We start from the raw sequence: 25121 nt of genomic DNA, 5'->3' as shown, positions 1-25121 counted from the left end.
ATCGCATACTTTGCAGATTTAATTGATGATATTGTTACTGTGAAAAATTTATGGGTAGTCCTAATTCAAGGCCGGACATAAGCAGTTTTTTTGCTTATTGTTGTGTTTGTGAAGTTGAGCAGTGCGGAAGTTATATGTATAACAAGTTAAAGTTTTAAAATGATATCTTTGTTTGGTTAATATTCAATAAGGTTTCGAAAAGTATGCTTTTTTGGCCTATTTGACTTGTTGATTTTAATAACTAAAAAAGTTTATAAATTGGAACGATTTTCTATGTCAAACTAATTGAACTTCTGCGTGTTATGATTAAAATTGCATTAGTAGAGAAAGGGCAAAGTTATGTGCATTGCTAAATATTAGTTTTGAATGTTTTCTTTTCTGGTTAAATAGTTGATAAAACTATGAAAAAAATGGTGATTTTTTGTTATTCTTCTTTGAAAAAACGCTGAGAAGTTATATTTTTTTGAAAGTTTTCTTGATTTGTAATTAACTCATATAAAAATTGTTTGTTGCAACTATGCTTAGGTTCCCTTCATATATTATGTAGAAGTTCGGTTATTAACTTTTTGTTTGGAGGAATTTATTGAATTTTTTTGTTCCAGGGCTTGATTGGTTGGAGATTAAGATAAATTTTCCCACAACATTCTAATGTAAACCATCTGATGTAACCAATTTGCTGAGTGTATCTTCATGCCAAATTCATATGTTTATGATGCTTGGTTCTCCGCCTGGTTTTTTAAAAGTCCTAGTCTAGATTTGATCGTTGCGAGTTTGTGCGATTTGCTGGATTTTGTAAAAGAATTGGTATTGTCAAAAAATTTTGTGGATTAAGGTTTACGTTGCGTATCATGGTTCATGTCTGTGATTTAATTTTTATCAATTTCATTCGGTTTTTTCAGCTTTTTTTGGACAATGGTCTGAGTGAACGGGGGTTTCATAATCATATTCATTTTTTTTACTTGACATTCGTTAGCATGTTTTTGGTTCCACTGTCGTTATCTGTGCTATCAGTTTATATCTGGTTTTTTGGAGTTCTGATTTTTCATCATTTTCGAATCTTGGTGGGTCAGGCGTTGTTTCTGATGTTGTTCGTACTTGATCGAATTGTCGTTGACATTTTGGTGTACTACTGCTATGATTTTGATATTTTCGATTTCAATTCTTTGAATTATTTCAATTTGAAGAACTGGAAAAGTTTCTTGATAATCTGTTTTTGATAGCTGTTTTTTCTACTTCTATAGTATTTAGATTTTTCTCGTGATCTGTAGTTTTTATTTTTATTATGATTTTTTTTGAAAAATATTTTTGATAATTTCTAGTGCAAGCAATTGAATAATTTCTAGAGCGGTCGTTAGAGTAGTTTTGTAGTCGATTGTTTGAGTATGACTTCTTCCTATTTGAATTAGAATAACTACTTCTATCTAATTGATCTTGAATAATTGTTTCTTTTTTTGTCTGCTGCGGCAATTAGAACGGCTATATCTATTTTGTGCATTACAATAAGGCTTTCTTCTATTTCAAGATATTCCTCTAAACTTAATTCCAAATGGGGAGTTTTATCTATTGTGATTATACTTGGATTACATTTGTTTGATTTTCGTTTATTTCCTTCTGAGTCGAACATTTTTGAAAACTTCTGTGTGATTTGTTTCCAATTTAGTTTATCTTCTATAGGTAAAACTGAAAAATGTTTTTGAGCTGCAACATCAAGTGTATTTTGTATCAGAACTGTGCGACTGATAATCATCCAATTTCTAATGAAGAGGTGTGTTTATAGGTTCTGGGCCTTCAATTCATAGTGATCTCATTGTAACAGCGTTTAGGTAATCTTGAACTGGTTATTCAGGCTATGTTCCTGTGAAATCTCTGAGTGTTTTGATTGATGTTGTAGATGATTCATCCAAAATGTATGGATTCATCGTCTTTTGGAGTAATTCCGGTGTGTTATCTACTTGAGTGAATTCGCGGTGTAAATTTTTGTATTGTTTAAAAATCAAGTCCTTGTGGTTGCGCTTTGATTGCTGCTGCTGTTTTTGTTGATTTTTTCAAACTGATTTTATTTTTTTTATATTTTTTGTCCATTGAACACGTCCTATCTTTTATTTTGTTGAAGAATGAGTGAATTTCAGAAAGATCTTTTTTGGTGTTTTTTTTGTCATGGAAGCTAAGTGATTGCTGATTTGTACAATTAGAAGTTAGTTGGTTAGTTTTTGTAAAAATTTTCGAGAGCTTGTGATTGTTCTGTTTGAGTTTGGTTTGCAATGGGGTGACTGATGTTATTATTTGGGAGAAAACATTTTTAATTTTTTTTGGCAAAAAGTTTACTGTTTTTGTACTCTATCATACCAAAATAACGGTTTTTAGTTACTGGTATCCGGTAATGAATATCTTTCTGAGAGTATTTGGATAAGAGTGTTGGTTTAGCTGTTGTTTGTATTTTCGTCTATTGAAACAGAATGATATTCCTCTCATGTGTTTTCATGACTAATGGATATCTAGTTGAGATACTTCGTTGCGTTCTTACTGGAGTATTGATAACTGTTTCTTCTTCAGTAATCTTTTCTTGTCGTTGTTCTGCTGTGGTTTTCTACTGTATGCATGATTCTTGAATTCAAACTCTTGTTGTTTATTCTATCGTGAAACCTTGAATTGTAGTTTATTGATTTTGTATCTGCTGTTGTTGGGAGTACTCTCAAATCATTTTCATAGACTGAACGTGTTTGAACTGCTGAAACTGAGATTTTGTTTGGTATTTTAATGAAAACTTCATGATGGTATTCGGGTTTCCGTTCGGATTCTCAACTGGTTTCGCAAAAGGTGTCATATATTTTTTTTGTGTTTATGCTGGTACTGTTGTAACTATTTCCTTATGTGTAAAAAACGATAAAGTTTTAAGGTTAAGGTCTTAAAATTTACGGCTATTGCCAGCTATGTTATAGTGAATAATTGTATTGTTTTTTTTTGGCGTGGTATCTGTTGCTGAGAGAGTAACATTTCGATAATTTTTTCACTGAAATGATTTGAAATGTTTAGCAAGAAATGTTAGTTGCTATGTTAACAAACATATGTTTTACCATTCAGGGTCCCATAAAATATCTGTTTTTTTTTCTGCCAAAATTATGTAATTGTCTCAATTTAATCTACAATTTGATTTATTCATTAAAATTTAATTTATCTACATTATGTTTCATTTTATTTACATACTGCATTACATTTTTGGCCTGATATCTGTTGCTGAGGGCATTATTTTCAGATATTTGTTCACTGAAATGGCTTGAACTGCTGAGCTTGAAATATTAGTTGGCATGTTCAGAAACATGTAACGATACCAATCGGCGTCCCGTAAACATGCTATTTCATTTGCCAAAAATGTGTAACCGTCACATTTTGTACGGAATTCTTTTCGTGGAAAGTTCTATATGGTTTGAATTTAGCTGGAAATAAGTTAAAACGAAACAAGCATAACTTTGCAGAGGGTTTTTCTTTATGGGTGCAATTTCTATATCAGTGATTTTTTCTGCAAAATTCATTTAAAAGTCGTTAAAGTAGATAGTTTTCCTTCTTATGGATGTATGTCGTGATGACGGTGGTGGTGATAAAAAATGATTAGTCTGATTCTAAGATAAGACCTAGCTGTAAATGATTGAAAAAGCATCATTTAAAAAAACTGAAATTGATTGTGTTGAGTTTTGATGTTGTATTTTCGTGATATAATCTACGAAAATTAATGAATAGTTTAATTCTTACCCATCAGTTTATTTTTTAAGTGATTGGGTTTAGTTATATAAATTTCGTTCAAGGGTTTCGATTAGGAATATAACGTATTGTGAGGTTACGTTTCATATACTGGGTAGAAAATTATCTAAAACTTTCTTCCACATTTTAACGTTTGGAAACACTTGTTAGCAAAATTTGTTGGCCTAATTTTTTAAATTGTTGAGAAGGTGACAGAATTGTACTTTTGTGCGGTACGGTTCACTGTCAGATGTATGAAAAAAATAGGATAGAAACATCCGCAACTTTTGTGGTTTATACTGATTTTTATGTGTTATCACAGTGAATTTTCCAAATGGTTGATTCCAAATATTTGCTCGTACTGTTTTTTTTTAGATTTTTCTTAATCTGAAATAGTTTTTTTTCCTATCATGATGTTGTTTCTCTGAAACGTAAGAAGAAGATTTTTGTTGACTTGTGGTTTGTTCTGATTTTTTATTTGGTCTTTTTTTGTGAAAGTTCTCTTTTTTGATGGTTTTTTTTTTCGATCTTAAATATTTAATTTTTTGTTTATGTGGGTTATGACAAGATCGTATCCGGAGTCTGAAAGTGGCAATTGTAAAAAAACTTTGTTTTGTTGATTGTTAGACTAGCTTCTGATACATTAGTTAGAAGGATTGATGCACAATTAAGTTGTTAAATATCTAGTTCCTAAACTGTTTGTTGTTACTCCTTTTGAGGTTATCACAAATCCTCGGTCGTTTTGTCGTGTTAATACGGGTTGCGGAGGAAGTGTATTATTTAGTTTCAATTATGTTCTACTGTTTTCAATCATATGAGGCGTTTTTCACCATTAAGTAGACTCAACCCTACTTGAAAGGTGATCGTTATGAGATCGATGGTTAGAGAATAGTCAATCCACAAATTTCACAATTTTTAGAGCACAAGTAGATCGTTAGATAAAATTTTAGAGTTACAAGTTCTAAGAGTTGCTATAGACCTCTGTTAAGTATTCGGTGTGGCTCAAGTGAAGGATGAAGAACTGAAGTCTTTCACTGCATACCTTAATTTAAAAGGCGATTTTTTGAAGAAAAAAAATTAGTGTTTCAGTCACGGGTCGTTCAGAAAGGCTGGAAAGTAAATAAATGAATCGACGTTATAGGTTGCTAGATACTTAGTTTTATTGAATGTTTTATGTATCAAAAAATAGTTTAATTGAACCAAAAAAAGTCTCAAAGATCCAAATTTGAAAAAAAAAATTGAAATTGAAAAAAAAACATTTAAGATTCAAAACTTAAGAACAAATATACAAAAAGAAGCTTTGATTATTTGGATTATTTAAATAAACCCAAGTTTTTTTTTGATTCAAAATCAAATAGAAGCCTTTATGATTGATAGTTTAGTTAAAGTCAGGTTGTTTGGAATAGTTAAAGATCCATAATTGATTTTGATGATGTTGTTTTCAATTACGTTAGTTTTTAGAGATTAAAATGCTTGAGGTAAAGAAAGACAGGAAAAATAATGATCGACGAGAGCAAGAAACCTCCACCAATCTAGCGATAACTGATTTCTATTCTATGTTTTTTGAATATTTAAATTGTTTATAACACTTTAACAAAGCTTGTGAACAAACTACTGCATGTTTGAAGTGGTAATAGAAATAAAGTTTTCAGTGGACGTCTTTCATTTAAATAATTTACTAGTTTTCGTTTATCTTAGAGAACATTTTTTTGCCTAAGAAATCAAGTTTGCTGCTTTTGCGTAATGCAATTCATATAATTGCTTAAAATAGCTTAGAACTTTTAGTTTTTCAAATTTTGTCGTCTTTTTCTTCTTTTTTTCGCTTTGCGATGGAGTTTTTTGGTTTGTCAGCTTTCGTTGTGATCTGATTTCCTCTTGTTATTTCGTAAACTGTTTGTTCTTACTCTTTTTGAGGTTGTAACAAATCCTCGGGTCGTTTTGTAGTGGTAATACGGGTTGGGGAGAGAGTGTATTTTTTAATTTGAATGATGTTCTCTGTTTTCAATTGTATGAGGAGGTTTTCACCGTTAAGTAGTCTTAACCTTAGTTGATTGGGAATCGATATGAGATCGGTGGTTGGAGAATAGTCAATCCACAAGTTTCAGAAATTTTAGAGCACAAGTAGATCGTTACTTAATATTTTAGAGCTTACTAGTTCTAAGAGTTGCAATAGACCTGTGTTGAATAGTCGGTGTGGCTCAAGTGAAGGATGAATAACTGAAGTCTTTCACTGCATGGCCTAATTTAAAAGGCGATTTTTTGAAAAAAAAATGCGTGTTTCAGTCACGGGTCGTTCAGAAAGGCTGGAAAGTAAATAAATGAATCGACGTTATAGGTTGCTAGACACTTAGTTTTAGTGAATGTTTTAAGTGTCAAAAAAATATATTTTATTTGACGCAAAAAAAATCTCAATGACCCAAATTCAAAAAAAAATTAAAATTAAAACAAATCTTTAGGATTAAAAACTTAAGAACATAGATAGAAGAAGAAGCTTTGATTATTTGGATTTTTTAAATAAACTCAAGTTTTAAGATTCAAAATTAAATACAAGCCTGGATGATTAGATAATTCAGTTAAATTCAGTTTATTTGAAATAGTTAAAGATCCGAGAATGATTTTGATGATGTTGTTTTCAATTGAGGATTTGATAGTTTAGCTAAATTCAGGTGATTTTAATTAGTTAAAGATCCAAGAATGATTTTGATGAAGTTTTTTTTCAAAAATGTTAGTTGTTAGAGGTTAAATTGTTTAAGGTATAGAAAGACAGGAAAAATGATGATCCACGAGAGCAGTAAAAAAAATCTCCACCAAACTAGCAAAAACTAATTTTTATTTTTTTTGTTTTTTGAATATTTTAAAGGTTTATAATAACGTTTAAACAAAATTTGTCAACAAATACTGCAGGTTTGAAGTGGTAAGAGAGATAAATTGACACTTTTCGTCTATCTTTCAAAACATAATCGGCTAAGAAATCAAGTTTGCTGCTTCTGTTTCATGCATTTCATATAATTGCTTAAAACAGTTTTTAATCTGTTTTTTTCTTGCTTTGCGATGGATGTTTTTGGTTTGTCAGCTTTCGATGTGATCTGAATTTGTCTTTGCTATTGGTTGGCTTAATTAGACTGATTAAGTCGTGGAAATAAGCTAATTTTATTTTCAATTTGTTTGGATTTGTTTGTTTTTTGTCTGAAGCCAGATTAGTATCAAGTCTGCTCCAGACTCGTTGGTCTTACCGAATAAGTTCAAATCCGGAAAGACCTTCTCATAGAGTAGTTTTGAACGGATTACCCCCTCTGTTCCTCACGCTATCCTATTATCGGCCGGGTAGATTCGGGCAATTTCTTTTTCTTTTACAAGTCCTAATCTTACTCTTATACTTCCTAGTCTCATCAGATCTAGTCAGATCTAGAATATACTGTTATTCTTGCGACATAAGAGGAGAGAAGTAAGCAACTGACTTCAGTCTGTAATATTATTTCTCTGGCTGAAACTATGAACAATTTCAGCTTCACAATCCATCGTAGGTTTTAGTATTGGATCGAGATCGGTTATTTATAAATATTTTAGCGATGAGTATCAAGATATATGATAAACACTTGTTTTGAATTGGTTCCAGATTGCTGCTTCTACTACTTGACAATACCCTTTCTTCCCTTTTACGATATGTCGCTGGTTACGAGTTGCCGCCTTTTTGAACTCACTCCCAGACGGAATAAATAACAAAAATGCGTACGCTGTATATACCACTATACTATGTATACGATGTAAAACTACTTATTTATTTGTTAACAACTCTTGTAAAAGCCGCAAGTTTTACTACAATTGTCAATTGAATCCGTTGAGGCCTGATCAAAAAATAGTAAAATATGGTTCGCTGTTGCAGATGTGTTGGTCGGAACTGAGACGATACAGATGGTTTTATGGGGAGTGTCTGTGGATCTGCTGTTGATTGCACTGGGGGTCACTCTTCTCCTATTTATCACTCTTTGTCTACTCATGGATTTCTGTATGTACTTGACCAGTGCCAATCATACCGGAGGATGTATAATTCCTCTGTTGTGTAACAATTGCTGCTGCTACTGCTGTTGTCGCAATTTTAGTCACGGGTCTCCCTCGTATGCAGCTTCTTCTTGTCGAAACGCTTCCTTTTCTCCAGCTAAACACAACACGATAAAGTGCGTATACCTTATGTAACTACATGATATCCTCAAAAGCTTGTAAATTCTTATTTTAAAGAGTTCTCAGGTGGTCCAGTCATACCGCAGTGCTTTGGAATCTCCAAAGGGTCTAAGCGGGATAACAAAGATGCTAGTCATGAAATTTTTATAAACGATTTCCATCACTAGTGTTTTTTCGCATTGAAACTCAAAAATCTCATTTTGTCATACGAGCGAAAATCAGCTTTGTCACAGAATTGGCATCATTGATCTTTTTCTTTGATCTTCTTTGCTGTTTTGGATTCCACGGACAAACAGCTAAAACACTTGTAAACTAAGAAGTGTGGATTACGGTAACATTTCGAATATCAATTTTCTGTCGTTTAAATGCCTTTTCAAAAAAGTCTTTCTTTTTCAAGTTTTTCCTTCTCCAACTAATTTTGTTCATTTTCAGTAATTTGACTTCAGCTGTCTTCAAATTAATGTGTTCACGCAATGGGCTAAGTCAACGCATGTCAAGCTTGCATATCGGGCATTGAAAGTCACAGTAAATTGTCGATTTATAGCACTGCTCAAATCGGGCTTACAGCCGTCCTCATTTCGCAATCGCAAAATTAAAATGAAAAGTAGGAATGGAGATGAGTGCGGTTTCCCAAACCTAGTCTTAAAATCCTAGTAGAGCTGAGTTGGCTGATGTCGTCGTTGATTAGTCCGTTCCCGTTGTTGGTCGTTGTCTTTGTTGTGGCTGCTACTTCTGTCGAAGAGTCGATTCTTATTGTAGACAGTAGTCCTGGTTGCCCATAGAGGTATGGTTAGTCCTGTCCTCATCGAAGAGTTGATTCGCGTTGAACGTTATTTTATAACACGTTGCTAAAATTCTAATAGAGCTTAAGTGGCTGCTGTCGTTGTGGAAAAGTCGATTCTTGCTGCAGGTTGTTGTCTTCTTTGCTGGTTGATTTGCCAATAGTCGAGTCGTCGAAACAAGTAGAGCGGTTAGTGGTCATTGTAGCAAAAAAAAAATGCAACCCTATCTAATGTGGCTGAGCGTTGTTGTCGATGATAAGATCATTACCAAAATTTGTCACTTATCGAGTGATGCTCTCCGGGTAAAATTTGATGCAGGTTGACTCCAGTTCATCGTTGCAGAGGTGAATAGCAGAGAGTAATCCGCTGCTCAGGTTGTATATCTTGCTGAAGTAACTGCTAAATGGATTAGAGAGTGGTTTCCATTTTTTTCTTTTGAAATGCGTGAAATTTGAGCTGATGGATAAATTGTCGAACAAAGTGTCGACAGTCTTTTTTGGTATCTTTGATTTGATAAAATTCATAATTTTCTAGTCGGTTGTGTTAGCGTGCGTGCTATTCATGTCGGTTGGCGAAATTTCGGTGCTGGTGGGTGAAGCAAAAAAATCTGGGCAAACAGGGACAAGTCGTATTGTGGAATTTTCACAGTACCACGATGGGTGCGTACATTGTATTGTCTAACTTGATCTTCATGTGATGGGATCGGGGTTTCAATGCGTCCAAAAGGCAACAAACCTCGTGTTTTCTTTTTGCAACCATACTGTTTGTCCGTTGGCCGTTTCATAAGTCCGTTGGCCGTTTCATTTCTGTCGGGGAAGAGTGTTGGCGCGAATTCTTCAAAAGGCGTTTCCAAACGTGATTTGAGAGCTGCTGGGCAAACTTCCACTGTTTCGTGATCGTCGATGGCGGAGTTGATAGTTTGGGTGGTATGCTGGCGAATATTCGTCCTAGAAGGAAAGGGTTGGTTGTATGGGCTTCGATATCGTTGGTAGTTGAAGAAGCTGTGGTGATTGGTCTGGCGTCCTTGAAGGATTCGATTTCGCATAGTATTGTTTGGAAGGTGTCGTAGGTCAGAGTCTTGCTTCCAATGATAGCCTACTTTGTGTTTTTAAGACTTCGGATGAGGCGTTGCCTTACGCCTCCGAAGTGAGGTGCTTTTGCTGAGTTGAAGTTCAAAAAACTCATGTGGTTGAAGTTCAAAAGCTCTTTTTCGGCTGCTGTAAAATGTGTCCCGTTATCGGAACAAAGGGGTTCCTCGTCTAGCGAAGAAGCGGCGAAGCGCAGTGAATGTGGTTTCGTCAGAGAGGTCTTGACGAATTTCGAGGTGCCCGGCACGTGTAGTTAGGCTGGTCGGAATGAGTCAATATCGCTTATTGTAAGCGTTGGCTGTGTGAGAGTTGAAAGTTCCAAAACATCCGGTCCCATAGTTTGAATTGGGAATGGTTTTTCAGAGGTAAAGCAGGTGTATGCTAGAACTGCCATTTCAGGCAGGATACCAGAAGCTAATTGGCGGCGCTATGCGTTGCAATCTTTGCAGACTTTCGAATCTGTGCTCTGATGTGTAGAATCCAGTATTCGACTTGTAGAGTGTTTCTCTTGTGCTCTGTTGGAGAGTGCTGATTTAGGACATAAGTATATCCTATCATTGGCATAATAGCGGAGTGTTTTCCGTCGAAAATGATAGGGTATTTAGAATGAAAATCAAGTCTAGATTTTTTAAGCACCCGTGAGCTCGAATAAATCCTTTATCGAGGATGTACGAGGAAAGGAGTCTAATTCGGCTGCTTGGTAAAACTGATTTACCACGTTTGAGGATGGAAAATTTGGCAGCGTAAGTGTCCAGCTGCGCTTGCGTCAAAAGGAAAAATTTGGCGTCAAGATGTGGTTTTGGTCTGTCTTTTGTTGGCAAACTGCTACTGGTAGGGTTGGTTGGTTGTGGCAAACTAATATTATCTTAGGTGTTGCAGCCTCATGATCTCAATCGGCTTGATATTGGGGAAAATTAATAAGTTGCTTCCGATGATGTTTTGCAAATCAAGGATTGATGTCAAACGTTTAATTTGAATCTTTCCACTGCTCTGAATACAAAAGAAGTTGCTCAAAGCAGTCGGATCCATTTCGATAACCTTTTGTATGTAAAACAAAAACTTTCAGGACTAACGAAATTTGATTGAGCGATGAAAGACTGTCGGTGTGAACGCTCGTTAGTGTTATTCGTCGAAGAGAGAGAATAATTGAAAACAAAAGATGCAGTTTTCTGCTGTGAAAACTGAAGTGGCGCGGGCCGTTGCAGATCTGATGCAAAAAGAACTCAAGTCCATGAAGTCAACAGCAATTTGGTGTGAATTCGGCAAAGGGAGTTTTTCCGGGTCCATTGTCTGCTTGGTTAAGGCATCTTGGGCAGTGTTTCGACTGAGAGGCTAAGAAGAGATCTAATTTTTGTCCAACATGGTTGGCTACAAATGTCTGCTGCGTTTTATCAGATCCATGTAACCATTGCAGAACTATGCTGCTACCAGACAATAATTAGGTTTAATCGATAATGAAACATTGCTGTGTCTTGATGATTTTGCAAGTCAGGCTCATATCAAGGCTTCTTGTAATTTTAGCTTGGTTATCGTAGGCCGTTCTGTTGGGTTGGTTTCTTTTTAAGTAGGTCGTTGAATTTGGTCGGCAAGAAAACAAGTGAGTCGCTGGTCATGTTCCACTGAATTCGTAAGATTCATTTGATTGTAATTTTGTCGAGACTTTTGTCAAAATTGATGGCTCGATGTTTTTAGAAATTGAACCAAAGATGTCGCTTTTGGTTGTTATTTACTTTGTAAGGTAGAATCTAACGGTCTGAAGGTTAGATTGCTGTTCTTTGAAGAGTCGTTGAGCTTCACTGATGATGTCGGTTGATTCGTACAAGCCGTCCATGTAGAAGTTGTTGTGGACAAGGTCTTTCCCTTTCACGTGACAAAGCTGGCAAAAATGGGCGCCACTCTGCACCGAACACACAACTGGTGTACTCATAGAACTCTGGTATGTTAGTTGCCCAGAGAAATCGGAGAAAAGTTCAATCTTCCAGCTGAACAGACAATTGCATATACATCACTTCTTTGTTGGCGTTGATTTGGTATTTCCGTTCGCAAAATCGGCAAATTCCGGCAAGTTGTTTAATAAGTAGGTCGGTTGCACTCAAAAGCATATCGTTGAGGCTAATTCTTTTCTACCTGAAATTTGCGTTGGAGACACGGCGGAATTTTCCGGGCTTGTAGGGGTTGATGACACCGTGTTCGAGTAGAATCCATCCTGTTGAGGGCATTTCACTGAGTAAGCGAGTTCAAATGTATCCCTTGTCGAGGTCTCATGAAGTTATGCTTTGATAAATTTCCAGTTTGTTGGGGTCACTTTCAAGTCTTGTTCGCATCTCTTTGAATTGATGGAGCTAATTCCTTTCTATCTGGAATTTGCGTTGGAGACACGGCAAAATTTTCCGGGCTTGTAGGGGTTGATGACACCGTGTTCGGGTAGAATCCATCCTGTTGAAGGCATTTCACTGGGTAAGCAAGTTCTAATATATCCCTTGTCGAGTTTTCATGAAGTTATGCTTAGATAAATTTCCAGTTTGTTGAGGTCACTTTCAAGTATTGTTCGTATCTTTTTGACTTGATGGGATGCTGATGCGTATTTATTTGGGGGAAGTTGCATTGTGCTTCCTTAGTCGTCCATGTTTATAGCGGTTGTTTTTGTGGGTGATTATTTTCCGTAGAAATTGCATTGCACGGCGTTCATCTTTCGATAATGTTTAATTGGGTGAAGTTCCATACGATTCAACTCTCCAGCTGTTGACAAGGAAATCTGAAAGGTCTGTGTCATCGCGAGATTCTTTTTCTTGCGTTAAGGGCGCATGAAAGACATTTCTTCCCTACATGTCGGTAATTGGATCTCCAATGTCCATCCAAGTGATGTTGCATTGTTCGAAGGGCAGTGTAAGGTGCTTTGATAACTGAGGTTTTCGTATTAAGGTAGATTTTGTCTGTTCCAAGTTGAATTGAGACATGATTGTTATCAAAGTAGAAAAAGTGATGCCGCAAGGGCAATCGTAGGCATGGCGGATGCTGTTGAGCTTTTTGGCTGAACATTCTCAAGTCTCAATCTTTGAAATATGTATTCCTCCTAATATAGAATTCTTTCTTTGGGGCTCCAAATGGATGCACAGTCAGTCAACTCAGTTAATGACGCAGTTAATTTTTGGAGTCGTGAAAGCCGTCGATGGAAAGTTCTTCTGTATCTTGCTTCTCTTTTAGTTTTAGGTAATCGAATGCTGAATTTAGTATGTAGCTGTAGCTGCTACCGTCGTCTGGAAAGGCGTAAGAGCTGATGTACTTGTTTCCATATCTCAACATAACTGGCACGTAAAGTAAAAGAGATTTCGCAGATCTCTGTTGCTGTCGTTTCACAGATTTTTGTGTCATTAAGGAGTGCTGTGATGGTGGGAAGATGTCTTCCGAGATGAGCTGCTGGTAGTAGATTTTTCGTCTTGAATGCTGCTGTGATGTTTTCAATTGGAGGTTGAACGTTTTCGTTTGGAGGGGCAGTTTTGTACCATATGTTGTCCCAAGCCATTGAGGCAAGGACTTTTTGAGTGAATGAGTTTTCGTTTTGCTTCAATTGACTGGTCTTTGTACTTGTTGCATTGAGAGTATAGGTGTTCTTGGTTGTAGAAAGCGCAAACATTGCGGCTTTTTTTTAGAATTGTTTGTTGTTGGTTGAGGATCGGTTATGGTTTCAATCCAATTGTCTGTCACCGTACACCGTTTTTCTTGTTTCGTTCAATCGAGTTAAGATGATTGCGCGAGGTGTTGCTGATGATAGAGACGTCTTCTTGAGGAAGGTAGTCGCAGACCAAGGCAAGATTTCGTAGCTAGTCGTTAAACAGGGCAAGATTTGGCTGCTGTGTATCGTTGTTTACAAGACAAGAGGTCGTTGTAAAAAGTTATTGTGATGGAGCTTGTTGATCGCAAATTGTACATAGATAGTCCAGTTTATGCCATTCGCAATTTCGATAGTCTGGAGGGTTTCAACAATGCTGCTAACGAAAGAAGAAAACTCCATGTGTGAGTCTTTTTGATGGCAAACGAAAATTTTGTAGTCGTCTGTTCAAATCATTCACCTTGATGTTCAGTCGAAATCTTCTCTGAAGTTCCTGTAGGGCAGTTCTATACCTCGACTTCAAAGTTTCACCGTCAAGTTTTTCCATTCTGATCTTTAGTAACCGGAAAGTCTCTCTGAATGTTGCTGCTGGTTGAGCCTGTTGATGATGCTGTTGATACTGATGATAATCTCGCGGGGAAGCATTATTGGTTAAGCTGTGTATTGCGTCGTCAAGGTGGTTGGTTTTCGAAACTGTCCTGCAGATTGATTGGTGTGGTCTGAAAAAAAGTCCCTAATACTGATTGATTTTGCTGTGTAAACCTGAGGGCTCTTCTTGATTCAGAGGCTGCTGATGTTGAAAAAGTTGTTGCTGGAGTGAAAACTGTTGGTAACATCAAAGCTGTAAATGATGATGAAGATGTTGCTGCAGATGCGGGCGCGCTAGTTGCTTAAGTGATCATCGGGACGGTTAGGCGGTTGATCAAGACTGTTATTCAGTTGATTTTCAATATATGTGAAGGTTTCGATGATTTTTCTGGGTGTCGCATCATCAGTGAGATGATCAACAAGATTATTGTCATCTCCTTCAACAGCCTCAGTAAAATTGTAGCGTCTGCTTTCGTTTCATTGATGTTGATGTACGAGTCTTCTTCGTTTGTTGCGTTTTCAATTTGTTGAATGGCTTTTTGCAGGCGTTTCAGAATGAAGTCGCGTTGATTGAGGCTTGATTTTGCTGGCATTTCGGTTGAAATGCTGGCTTGTTAAATCTTGTTGATGTTATAGGCTAATTTTCAAACCCAGAGAGCAAAAAGAGAATGCTAACAAGTGAACAAGTGATTTTTTTTTCCAAAAAATATTGGAACCAAACATCTTAAATCGTAGTGAGTTAAGTTTCTCCGTTATCCCAAATGAAAGGAGAATGAAATAAATTTACGTTCAGAGTATTATGTTAGAGAGGAAACAAATAATAATGTACCGAGGACAAAGTTTTAAATTTAAGCCTAGTACCAAGAGAATCCGAGCCTTTTTTTGTTGATTGCTATTGGAAAAAAAAAACACTTCCAAGCAGGGGAGGAAAATTGTAAGCCGTAGAGCAAAGAGGGTTGTTTGTACCGGGATTGTTCCCGCAAGACGTCATGGAGACTAAGAAGTGTGGTTACATAATTTTTCAAACAATATTTTTTTATCGTTTAGTTGCATTTCTAAAATAGTGTTTCAACTTTCAAAATTTTCTTTCTTTAAGTAATTTCGTCAATTTTTAGTAACTCTGCTTCGTTTGTCTTCAAGTTGTTGTGCTCGTGCAATGGGCAAAGTCAATGAATGTCAGGCTTGCATATCGGGCATTGAAATTCACTGCTCAAACCGGGCTTACAACACTAGATTGCTCAAAATCGCTACAAAAAACCTTGAGTTTTTCAGATTCGATTAAAATTGGTGGAATCCGCATTTTTCGGGATCGGGAAGAATTTGTGGAACCCATGATCAAATATTAATACATGTTTTTAGTTAATTCAATCAGTCATGGATTCCGCAGCTGTAAGTGGAATCCGCAAACTGTAAGCGGAATTCGCCAATAGTGAGCGGATTCTGTAAATTGTAAGCAAAATCCGCAAATTGTCTGGACAAGCGCAATCTGGATAAAATTGTGGAATCTACTTACATTTGCGGTATACGCTTACACTTGCGGAATCCGGAACAACTACCTATATTCGCTCGTTGATCAAAAAGAATCCGCAACCGAATCTGCAACAAATATATATATTGTGGGATTACTAGTTTAATTAACCCTGGTTGCTTAATACATATAACTTTGAAAAAAACTACGGTAAGTTCCATCTCGTACAAATTTAAATTTTCGCCGATGCCACCTGTTATTTGATTCGAACGACAGTTTTCGCTTGAAAGCTTGAGTTTTGTTGCTTTTTTAGTGACTACAACAATAGACAAAGTTCAGCAGATATCTTGCGCAACCTCGAGTACGACCCAAGAGAAATCAATTTATGATTCAGCAGATTGGTACAGAGGACACAAACACCGATACACTCACCTAAGCGTGCTCATGACCTTTGTAAATTCAGCTCTAAATCAAAAAGACCTGCGACTTTCTGTTTGAAAAAACGTTCCTTTTTGGAATCAATGCAACTCTATTATTTTTTGGCGTTTTTAAAGACACACAAAAGTATTCACAATGATGCATGTACTGAGCGCATGGCAAGAATGGCTGAAATTTCCCCCTCATTTAGCTTCCTGCTTTTTGTATGTTTTATTTTTATTCTGGAATTGAAATTTTTGTCCGGGGTGGCTCACTCATAGAGTAATTTCAGATAAGGTACACCGTCTGTTTGCCACGGTATCTGATTTTCCGCCGGATAGATTCGTGCAACTTCTTAGTCTAATACCAATCTTAATCTTACTCTTATATCTCCTATTCTCAATAGATCTAGTGTTTACTGGTGTTTGCTAAACTTGGTATCAAGAACTGTTCTGAGGAAGAGCAACTGTTTGCTAAGTTAAATTTTTTCTGTTCTGATTGAAAGTATAAAGAGTTTCAGCCTTAAAAATTATGGTAAGTGTTAGTTATGGATCATGATTGGTTAGTTCTAAGTATTTTATAGAGATAGTTCATTATGAATAAAATATGAAAAAATAAATACTTGTTTTGAACTGGTTCCGCCCATCCGGGGTTTAGAGAGTTTTTTTTAATTTTTAAGTTTGTTCTTGTCAAGATGGATAGAAAAATTTTTTGATCCTAAGGCGAAATTTGTTTTCGAAGCGAAGGAAGAGAACCCGGGTCGAGATCCCGCTCAAAAACCGCTCAAAATTTGAGCGGTTTGAGCGGTTTTCCAGCAAGATTTGAGCGGTTTGAGCGGTTTGGGCGGTTTGGGCGTTTTTTTTTTGGAAAAACCGCTCAAACCGCTCAAATCTTGCTTAAAAAACCGCTCAAAAACCGCTCATTTCTTGCGGTGATTTTTGAACGGTTTTTCAAGCAAGATTTGAGCGGTTTTTGAGCGGTTTTTGAGCGGTCTTCCTGGGTCGAGGTCCCAGACTCCCCCCGCCCCAACTTACCCCCCCCCCCCCGCCAACGTACTCACCCCCCCCCCTCCCAACGTTCCCCCTCAACGTATCCAACATCCAACAAACCCCCCCACCAACGTACCCCCCCCCCCCCAACGTACCCCCCCTCAACGTACCCTCCCCCCCTCAACGTACATCTAACTCTAGTAAGGGACATCAACTCTAGTAAGAGGTGAGGGGGGACATCAACTCCAGTAAGAGGTGGGGGGGGGGGGGGTGGGTTGGTGTGCGATCTTATAATCGATTATTTTTGTTATTTTGTACAGACTGACAATAAAAATCCTGACAGTATATTTGTTGTGTATGTCTAAAACATTGAACATATTCAGTAGAACAAATACAGCGAATATGAAGCTTCCAGCAAGTCAGCATAGACTAACGGATAAGGCGTCTGACTTCGAATCAGAAGATTGCGGGTTCGAATCCCTCCGTGGTCGACTTTTTATTATTAAATCTTGCGCGGTTTTTGAGCGGTTTTTTTAGATAAACCGCTCAAAACCGTTCAAATCTTGCGCGGTTTTTGAGCGGTTTTTTTAGATAAACCGTTCAAAAACCGCTCAAACCGCTCCTTTTGAAGCAAGATTTTGAGCGTAATTGTCTAAAAAAACCGCTCAAACCGCTCAAATCTTGCTTCAAATTAGGTGAAAAATCTCGACTCGGGAAAGAAACAGTTGCTCGTTTTGTGGAGTAGTTGTCTTCATGGAGAGAGAAGGAGTACAGTTGCTCGTTTTCCAGAAGTTGTTTTCGTGCATCATGCTTGAGTTGAAGGATCGTGTCAAGGTTGGCAAATTATACAGTGATGTGTCGATTTCCTTTAGGAGGGCGAGACTAAACACCTTTTCAGCTATTCATCGAATAGCGAGATAGGGTTTGATTAACCGGTTTGAAGCCCCTTGTGACTAAAATTCGTATTGAGTTCATCATCGAAATGACCTTGGTTTTCGTTCAATAGGTACTTTTGCTGCGATGTTGGTTTTATACTTTAAATCCTGCGAGGGTTGTGACTACGGCAATAAACCAATAGACTTACTATTCCAAATCAAAACAATCTGGGGCTCAACTAAAGAAAAAAAAGAGGAAAACACCTGATGAAAAAAAAAACAAAAGGTTGAATACAAAAAGAGACTCTGCTCGAAGAGACTGTAAAAAACACTCCCACAACTGGCCTAAGTCACCAGTAAAAAAAAATCCCCAGCATGCTCTTCAGCCGGTTTCATCCATCGCGCCAAACCACGCTTACAACACACTCCTTATTTTTGACGAGAGTAGTTCTACGATGAGCAACTCTTTAAAATGACCAAACTTATTTAAACGCTTTTGCGAAAATAACTAAGAAAAATCATAACTCAAATCCAGAGTCGGAAAGTCATCGAAATTCATCTCTCTTTGCTGCTTGTTTCTTTTGCTCGAAGAAATAATTTTATATCTTTATATCAGTTTTAAATCATATTTTTATATTATAAAACTGATCTCACTAACCAAGTGCTGTTATAAATATATAATCTAAAAAGATTTCTTTGAGCAGTAGAAACAACCAACAAAGAGAGATGATACTTCATGACTTTCCGACTCTGGATTGGAATTATGATTTTTCTTAGTTATTTTCGCAAAAACATTTAAATAATTTCGGTCGTTTCAAAGAGTTGCTCACCCTGGAACTACTCTCGTCAAAAATAAGGAGTGTGTTGTAAGCGTGGTTTGCCGCGATGGATGAAACCGGCTGAAGAGCATGCTCAGGATTATTTTTTTAACTGGTGGGTTAGGCCAGTTGTGGGAGTGTTTTTTAAAGTCTCTTCGAGCAGAATCTATTTTTGTATTCAACCTTTTGGTTTTTTTCATCAGGTGTTCAGGTGTTTTCCTCTTTTTTTTTTCTTCGGTTCAGCCCCAGATTGTTTTGATGTGTTATTCTTTTGATGTTTTTGTGTTTCAAGTGGTTTCGATAAAACTTTCAAGCGAGATTCAAAAGAATAGTTTATCCAGTTTCAATCTGGGTTAAACCTGGTTCGGCTACCATGAGACCTTCTCATACATGCGGTTGGTTTTATGGTATTATTATGCTGCATTGGTAAGCTTAAGCTTATTTATAAGTCTGTCCAATCGGGTTAAGGGAAAAAGTTGAAAACGCGTGAAAGCAAGTTAAAGTTGTTATCAGTTAGTTTGTAAAACTAGAAGTTCATTTATTAAACAATTCTATTGCGACGAGTTGTTCAATTTGAGTACAAAAGGTGCGTGAAATGTAGAAGAAAAAGAAGAAAATCAAATTTTACTAATGAGAGCACACATAAAACGTTTCTTATCATTAAATTTTTGTTGCGTTATCAATTTACTACTTCGTATTGTGAATTTCAAACATTGTTATCAGTTTACAGCTACAAATTTAAATTACTTCAATGAAGTTATTTATGACGCATTGTTGGAATAAAAAGATAGAAGTTTAATTAGAGTTCGATTTTTCTTGGAATTAAGTTTTTTTAGAGGAATGACTGGTGAAATTTGGAAAGAAAAATTGAAAAACACGTGTTGGAATGGTGGTGTTTCATTCATTTCTATTGGTGATGTTTTAAATTCATCCCTACGGGTGGTCTGGTTCCGAAAAAGAAATCCTCATTAGAAATTAGTTTTGAAGATGACTGAGGGTGAATAAAAACTTAAAGAGCATGCGAATCACATTTTAAGTGCGTAAGAGTGGCCAAAGAAAATCAAGCGAGCGGATGATATTCGGTGACAGAGGAAAACTCGTGGTTAGAATTTTAAATAAAATGTATAGTTTATGAATACAATCAAAATTATGAATGCTCTCTAAAAAGAATTTTCAACGGGTTGACATTTTCATGCGGATAATAATAGAGCGGGAGTCTTCAAGCGGGAAGTGGTTAGTGAAGGGGCAAAAGATGTTAATTTGTCTCACGGAATAGTAGTTACGGAGGATGCCATGATTTTTTTTTGATTTTATGCAATATGTGAAGTTTAGAAATCAACGTGAGGTAAATTTAAAGTTAATCAACATGAAGCGATGGTGAGGGTTGCCGGATGGTGACCTGTGAAGATAGTGTCGTTGGATAAGTTTATCTAAGATATAAGTGTGTAAAAGAAAAAAAAACTCCATGTTAACAGTTAATATCTCGTTCTTTGGATGTTAGAAAATTAAATATTAGTGCAAAGTGATCAATTTTACCGGAAAGTGGTTCGTGAGTTATTGTGATTATGAGTGCGTGGTCGATGATGTGATCAATTTTTTTATTAGTGCTCTCGAGTTGAAAGATGCCTTCAGATTTAATGAAAAAATTTTCGGTTATTTGAGCATTCACATTAAGGTCAGTATCATATGGTGAGTCCTCCAATAATCGGACAACTGTATGATCGTAGTTATTAATGGAAAATCGGTAAGCGCTTGTTGCAATGAATCGGTTAAGTAATTGTTTTGAGACTTTGTTTGTGAATTGTTAAAAGTGGAGTGCGTTAGTTAATTAGTTAATAACTGAATCACAAAGCTCAGCGCCGTCTGGATTCTTCTTTGGGGTACTTTTGATGGATTTGTGAAATAATAAAATCAGATCCCTAATTATTTTGCTAGTAGGGATTGTTCATCAACGAAATGGGCTCTTTTGGGCTGGATTTTCGCCGTTGTAATAGGTGTACTGAAGGAAGAAGGGAAGCTATTCTACAAAAAAGCGGATGAGTTAATATGCCGTGGGTGATGGTGTAGGTGTCGGGATGATGATGGGCGTTCAATAAGAAAAGGTGATTTGTTATTGGGATGTTTCGGTTTCATAAAAACACTTTGTGCACGTGTTGGGGCAATATGGACAGAAGGGATGGATGATTTGGATGTTGAGGTAGAATGGGTGATTTGGTGAATAGTTACTGAGGTAATGGTGTAGTGAATTTTGCGGCTATTCTACATTTTGTAAACTGTGAAAATGTGATTTCGCTGTAGGTGTAGTCTTCGTATTGTCTTGTAGAGTATCATATGCGTTTAATTTTGTGGATAATTTTCTACTGTATTTGTTATTTTGTGCATCAAGAATATTTTGTTAATAGAAGTGGAAAAAACTCCAAACAATCCTGTAAAAAAAATTATTGTTACGCTAGCTTGTCTGCTGACTTGTTTGTGTATTGCGCATCTGTTTTCAAGTCTTTTAAGTGATGAGAAGGGAAATCTTATGAAGTTAAGCCTTGCGTATATGATATTCAATCTTTGTAAGATCTAGTAGAGCCATCCTAGAAATGCTAGCGGTTCCTTTTGTTGTTTTAATAACATAAAATATTAATTGTTGAAATATCTTGCGGGCGATATTTTTCTTCAATTGTTTATATATAGTTTCTAACATCCGTAAAACCTCTACTGTATTATTGTCTATAGATATCTGAGAAACCTACTGTTTCAGCTAGTTTGCGGAGGTTTTGACCATGTGATTTTTTTTGGATTGTCTCCAGTTTAGTGAGGAGTTCTTGAAACTGTTATCTACGAAAGTGATGTTGTACAACTGATTTCGAGTATATGCTTAAGTGCTGTAAATGTATATTTGGGTTCCGAGCGACTTTGCGCATGCTTTCAGGTGAGAACTTCTTAGAGTGAGAAGAAACTTTTCATCTTTGTTTGGGCTAAGATGTAAAAAAATATTGCTGTTTTCAGTTCCACATGGGACAGCTGTATCCCAAAAAAATATGCGGAGGGGTAATGTGTCTAGAAAATGTACTTTGTTTCATAGAAAGTAGGTCTGCGTTGTTAGCATCACTAATCTTCAAATACATAGAGTTATGAGATCTTTTAGTACAAGTGTAATACCAGGATATTTCCTTCGTAATCAATGAAATAAGAGCGGTTGTTTGATATGAGGTATCCTGCAAAGGATATTTTGAGTGCTGCTAAAGCAAGAGATTGTTGGGATTGTGTTCGTTCTAGTTCACATGAATTATGTAGTATTTTGAGTTCTGAAATAGATTTTTCTCGAAAAGTTCTGCTTATAGTGTAGTCTAGTTTCATGTCGAGGTGAATGTCACAGTGGGCCAAAAAATGTGTTATTCATTAGTAAAAAGTCATGTAGTCTAGTACCATACTGGTTTTCTGGAAGAAATGTTCCTCCATTAATCCCATGATTTTTATAAAACGTTAGCGGGATGTAAGATTTTTCGTCTTGCCGATTTTGACTTGTATCGGCCATATCAAGTATCGTATTCGACCAGTATTCGATCGAATTTTTGAATGTCTTAATGTCTATATTGTAGGCGGTTCAATGCCCAATTACGGAGTTAACTACTGTAGGTTTTTTGGCCAAAAAATAGGGGGCTCTACAATTGAGCTCCAATCTAAGCGCAAAGGGTTGATTGTGCCTTGTAGTTCACTTTATATGTCGTTTTAGTTTGATTGCAAAGATTGTGGTGAATGAAATTGATGCTGTTCGACCTGTGACTGAAGGTGTTGAAGGAAGGGAAAGTGTTTCTGGTAATGACGAGGTGAGATATCCGGAGAAATTTCTGTTGGTTCTTTTACAAGATTGGTTTCGACTTGGGAACTTGTTTGTGTCATCCAATGTGGGATTTTTTTTTGGAATGAATTGGATGGTTTAAAGTTATTTTGACGAAATTGTTAAGTAGTAGATTTTGAACCTAAGTTTTTTTTTTGAGATGTGAAGTGTATTGGTGGGAAGCGGTACTTTGTATCGTACGATGAGAAAGAACTAGAGGGGCTGTTGTTGGGGATGAGGTTATATTAAATTGAACTCTTGGTGTCGTTAGATTTCTATTGCCTCGGGGTTGAACAATTTTGTCTGTCAATTAAAATTGCTTGATTTTCGATTTCACTTAAATGTTTTGTCACGTTAGGGTCTTGCTGTAGTCAGGAGCATATTATATAATCGTTCCTAATATGGTTGGCTGAGGGTTGCGTAATGATGTGCTGGGGTTAGTGGTTCTGATAAGGATACGTGTCTTTCTTCAAAAGTGTATGGAGTTTGTACATATGACACACGAGTAAATGGTTGACGATGATTTGTTCGACTAGATATATGTGTGTTTAGAAGTCTTGGGGTGGGTTGGTAGGTGGGAAAATTTTGATAGGGCTTTATTAGCAATTTTTGAAAAATACTGATTATTTTTCATAATACATTACTTTAGTTTTTGGTTCTGATAATTTTCTTCAACGATTTTTATGATCAAAGTAATTGCTAGTACAAAAGCAATGAATGCTTTCTCTATACATTTTCAAAGTGTCAAAATTAGGGAAGCTATCAAAATGAGAAAAATTATGAAAAAAAGGAAAAATTTTTCCTGCTTAGAAAGCTTCGTACTTTTTAGAAACTAAACTTTGTTCACTATCGTACCTGAATAGGTGGTCGATAGTTTTGGAGAGAAACAAAACAGTTCAGATAAAGTAATAGAAATTCTAAAATGTCAGTTTTGAAAAATCACAAGGTGTAAAAATTGTAGAAAATGTGAGAGAAAGTTTGAAATAATTGTCTTAAGATTGAAAGAATTATTGGAAAAGTTATTTGCGTTATGGAATTATGTTTTTAACTTTTGGAAGTTGTAACAAGTTGGTTCGAAATATTTTTTGGTTTTTGACATGTGGGTTGGGTAAGAAGAATCTTTGGTGAAGGAAAGTCTGGGTGTTTAATTATAAGTTTTCTGATTCTTGTTATAATTTGTGGATTGATTAGGGAACTTTGGGAGGAAGAAAGGCTTTAGGCTAAGTGATCAGGTTGACTTTTTAAGCTAATTTAATTTTTCATTTTGTTGATTTTCATGGTATAAATTGAGACACTACTGTTGATTTTTTTAATGATTGAAAGAAGAGCATTGCATCTTTCTACGATGTTTTTTAACATGTGAACTTTTCGGTAATTGTTTATTTATGACCTAGGTTTTTTGTTGCAGTATAAGATCAAGTTCAAATTGGAGTTATGTCGGCCATTATTAACGGCAGTGTTTGAGAAAAAATTGACACGAAATGAAGTGATTTGAGTGGCTAATTTGGAACTAGTTATTTTGATAGAGAGAGAGAGAGAGAGAGAATCGATATACGTGTTGAAACTTTTTGCTGAATAATGAAGTAAAAAACTCATTGAAAACGTTATTGATAATTTTAATTAACCAGAGGGTTGCTGGAATTCTATTTTCTTTATTATTGTAGATTGTGGGTTAAAAACTTGAAATCTTCTTTTGTTGATTTCTAAGTCGACATGATTGGCGTTTTTCAAATTTTTTTTGTTTTGGCTTATGAATTTTATCTTGAATGATCAAATCTCCTTACTTAAGGTCTAATGCTGGCGTAAAACGTTAATTTGTTTGAGATTAGATAATATGTTTTTGCAACATTTTCTTCGCAATTTTCTGATAAATTTCATTGGGAGTTTTATCTCTGTTTAAAATCCATTCTGTCTGGGTTCAAGAGCCTAATTTCAAATTTTTTGGATGGTGAAATTTATCATCATGATGTGTGTGAAGTGGTAGGTTGTAGCAAAATGAAACTTTAGTAGGTTGATAACATCATTGTGCATTTTTTGTCGAATTGATTGTGAACATTATGGGTTGGCGTTGTTCTTAATTCAAAACCGTTTCAAACGGTGATAGTCCTATTGTTGTTGTGATCAGGAAATTATAAAAAAAAGGGAAAACTTTTACGTCTGTTGACCATTTAAGGTAATTTTGGTCGTTTCCATTTATAATAGATTGCAGGTATTCTTGTAGTGAGCGGTTTGTAGCTTCAACTAGTCCAGTTGTCCATGAAGCTTGTGACCTTCTAGGTTTCTGTTTGATGTTATAAAAGTGACCTAATGTAATTAATTCATTGTTTTTGAATGCTGGTCCATTATCTGTATCAAGGATTTGGGTAGTCCAAGTTTTGCTATCCAGTGTTTATAGATTGTTGTTATGCATAAAAAGCGATAATTTGGGGTACAGGGTTGAGTGCAAATTCACATGCGTCAAGTTTTACCCTTATATATGAATTTTATATGGCCTATTGGATATTGCGTAACGAATCAGCTTCAATGATGAAAACATAAACTTGCTGGAAAGGGTTTGTTTAATTGACATATAATACAGTCGTTACAAAGTGTGTTTAACCAAGCTGGTACAATTGGGATGGAGAAGTAATTTGGATGAGACTGCAATGTGTTTTTTTTCTGATCCTGTAGGTCCTTTCGTATTTGAAGAAGGTGATGTATGAAGAGCTCTTAATATTAAACTTAATGGTAGACAGGGTTCTTT

General features: G+C 36.0%; 2 protein-coding genes across 7 annotated transcripts in view; both read left to right on the top strand.

The window, feature by feature from the left end:
• LOC134839070 (neural cell adhesion molecule 1-like) overlaps window positions 1-16166 on the top strand; it is a 511831-nt gene extending 495665 nt beyond the window's left edge. For 5 of the 6 annotated variants that reach the window (XM_063854482.1, XM_063854480.1, XM_063854481.1 and 2 more), the window contains 2 exons: window positions 7619-7910; window positions 15764-16166. In XM_063854482.1, coding sequence (XP_063710552.1) covers window positions 7619-7910; window positions 15764-15839 — 368 coding nt within the window. In that variant the 3' untranslated portion in view covers window positions 15840-16166. The remainder of the gene's footprint in view (window positions 1-7618; window positions 7911-15763) is intronic. The other variant, XM_063854486.1, reaches the window with a different exon arrangement.
• A 5262-nt stretch (window positions 16167-21428) lies between these two features.
• Window positions 21429-25121, top strand: part of LOC134839829 (echinoderm microtubule-associated protein-like 2) — a gene marked incomplete at its 3' end in the record, with an annotated part of 62013 nt that continues 58320 nt past the window's right edge. Inside the window, 2 exon segments of the mRNA XM_063855452.1 lie at window positions 21429-21469; window positions 22274-22367. Coding sequence (XP_063711522.1) covers window positions 21429-21469; window positions 22274-22367 — 135 coding nt within the window.

The sequence above is a fragment of the Symsagittifera roscoffensis genome, chromosome 2 (assembly GCF_963678635.1).
Source record: "Symsagittifera roscoffensis chromosome 2, txSymRosc1.1, whole genome shotgun sequence".
Lineage (NCBI taxonomy): Eukaryota > Metazoa > Xenacoelomorpha > Acoela > Convolutidae > Symsagittifera > Symsagittifera roscoffensis.
The sequence above is the reverse complement of the archived record's forward strand: the minus strand, read 5'-3'. Positions and strand labels throughout refer to the sequence as shown.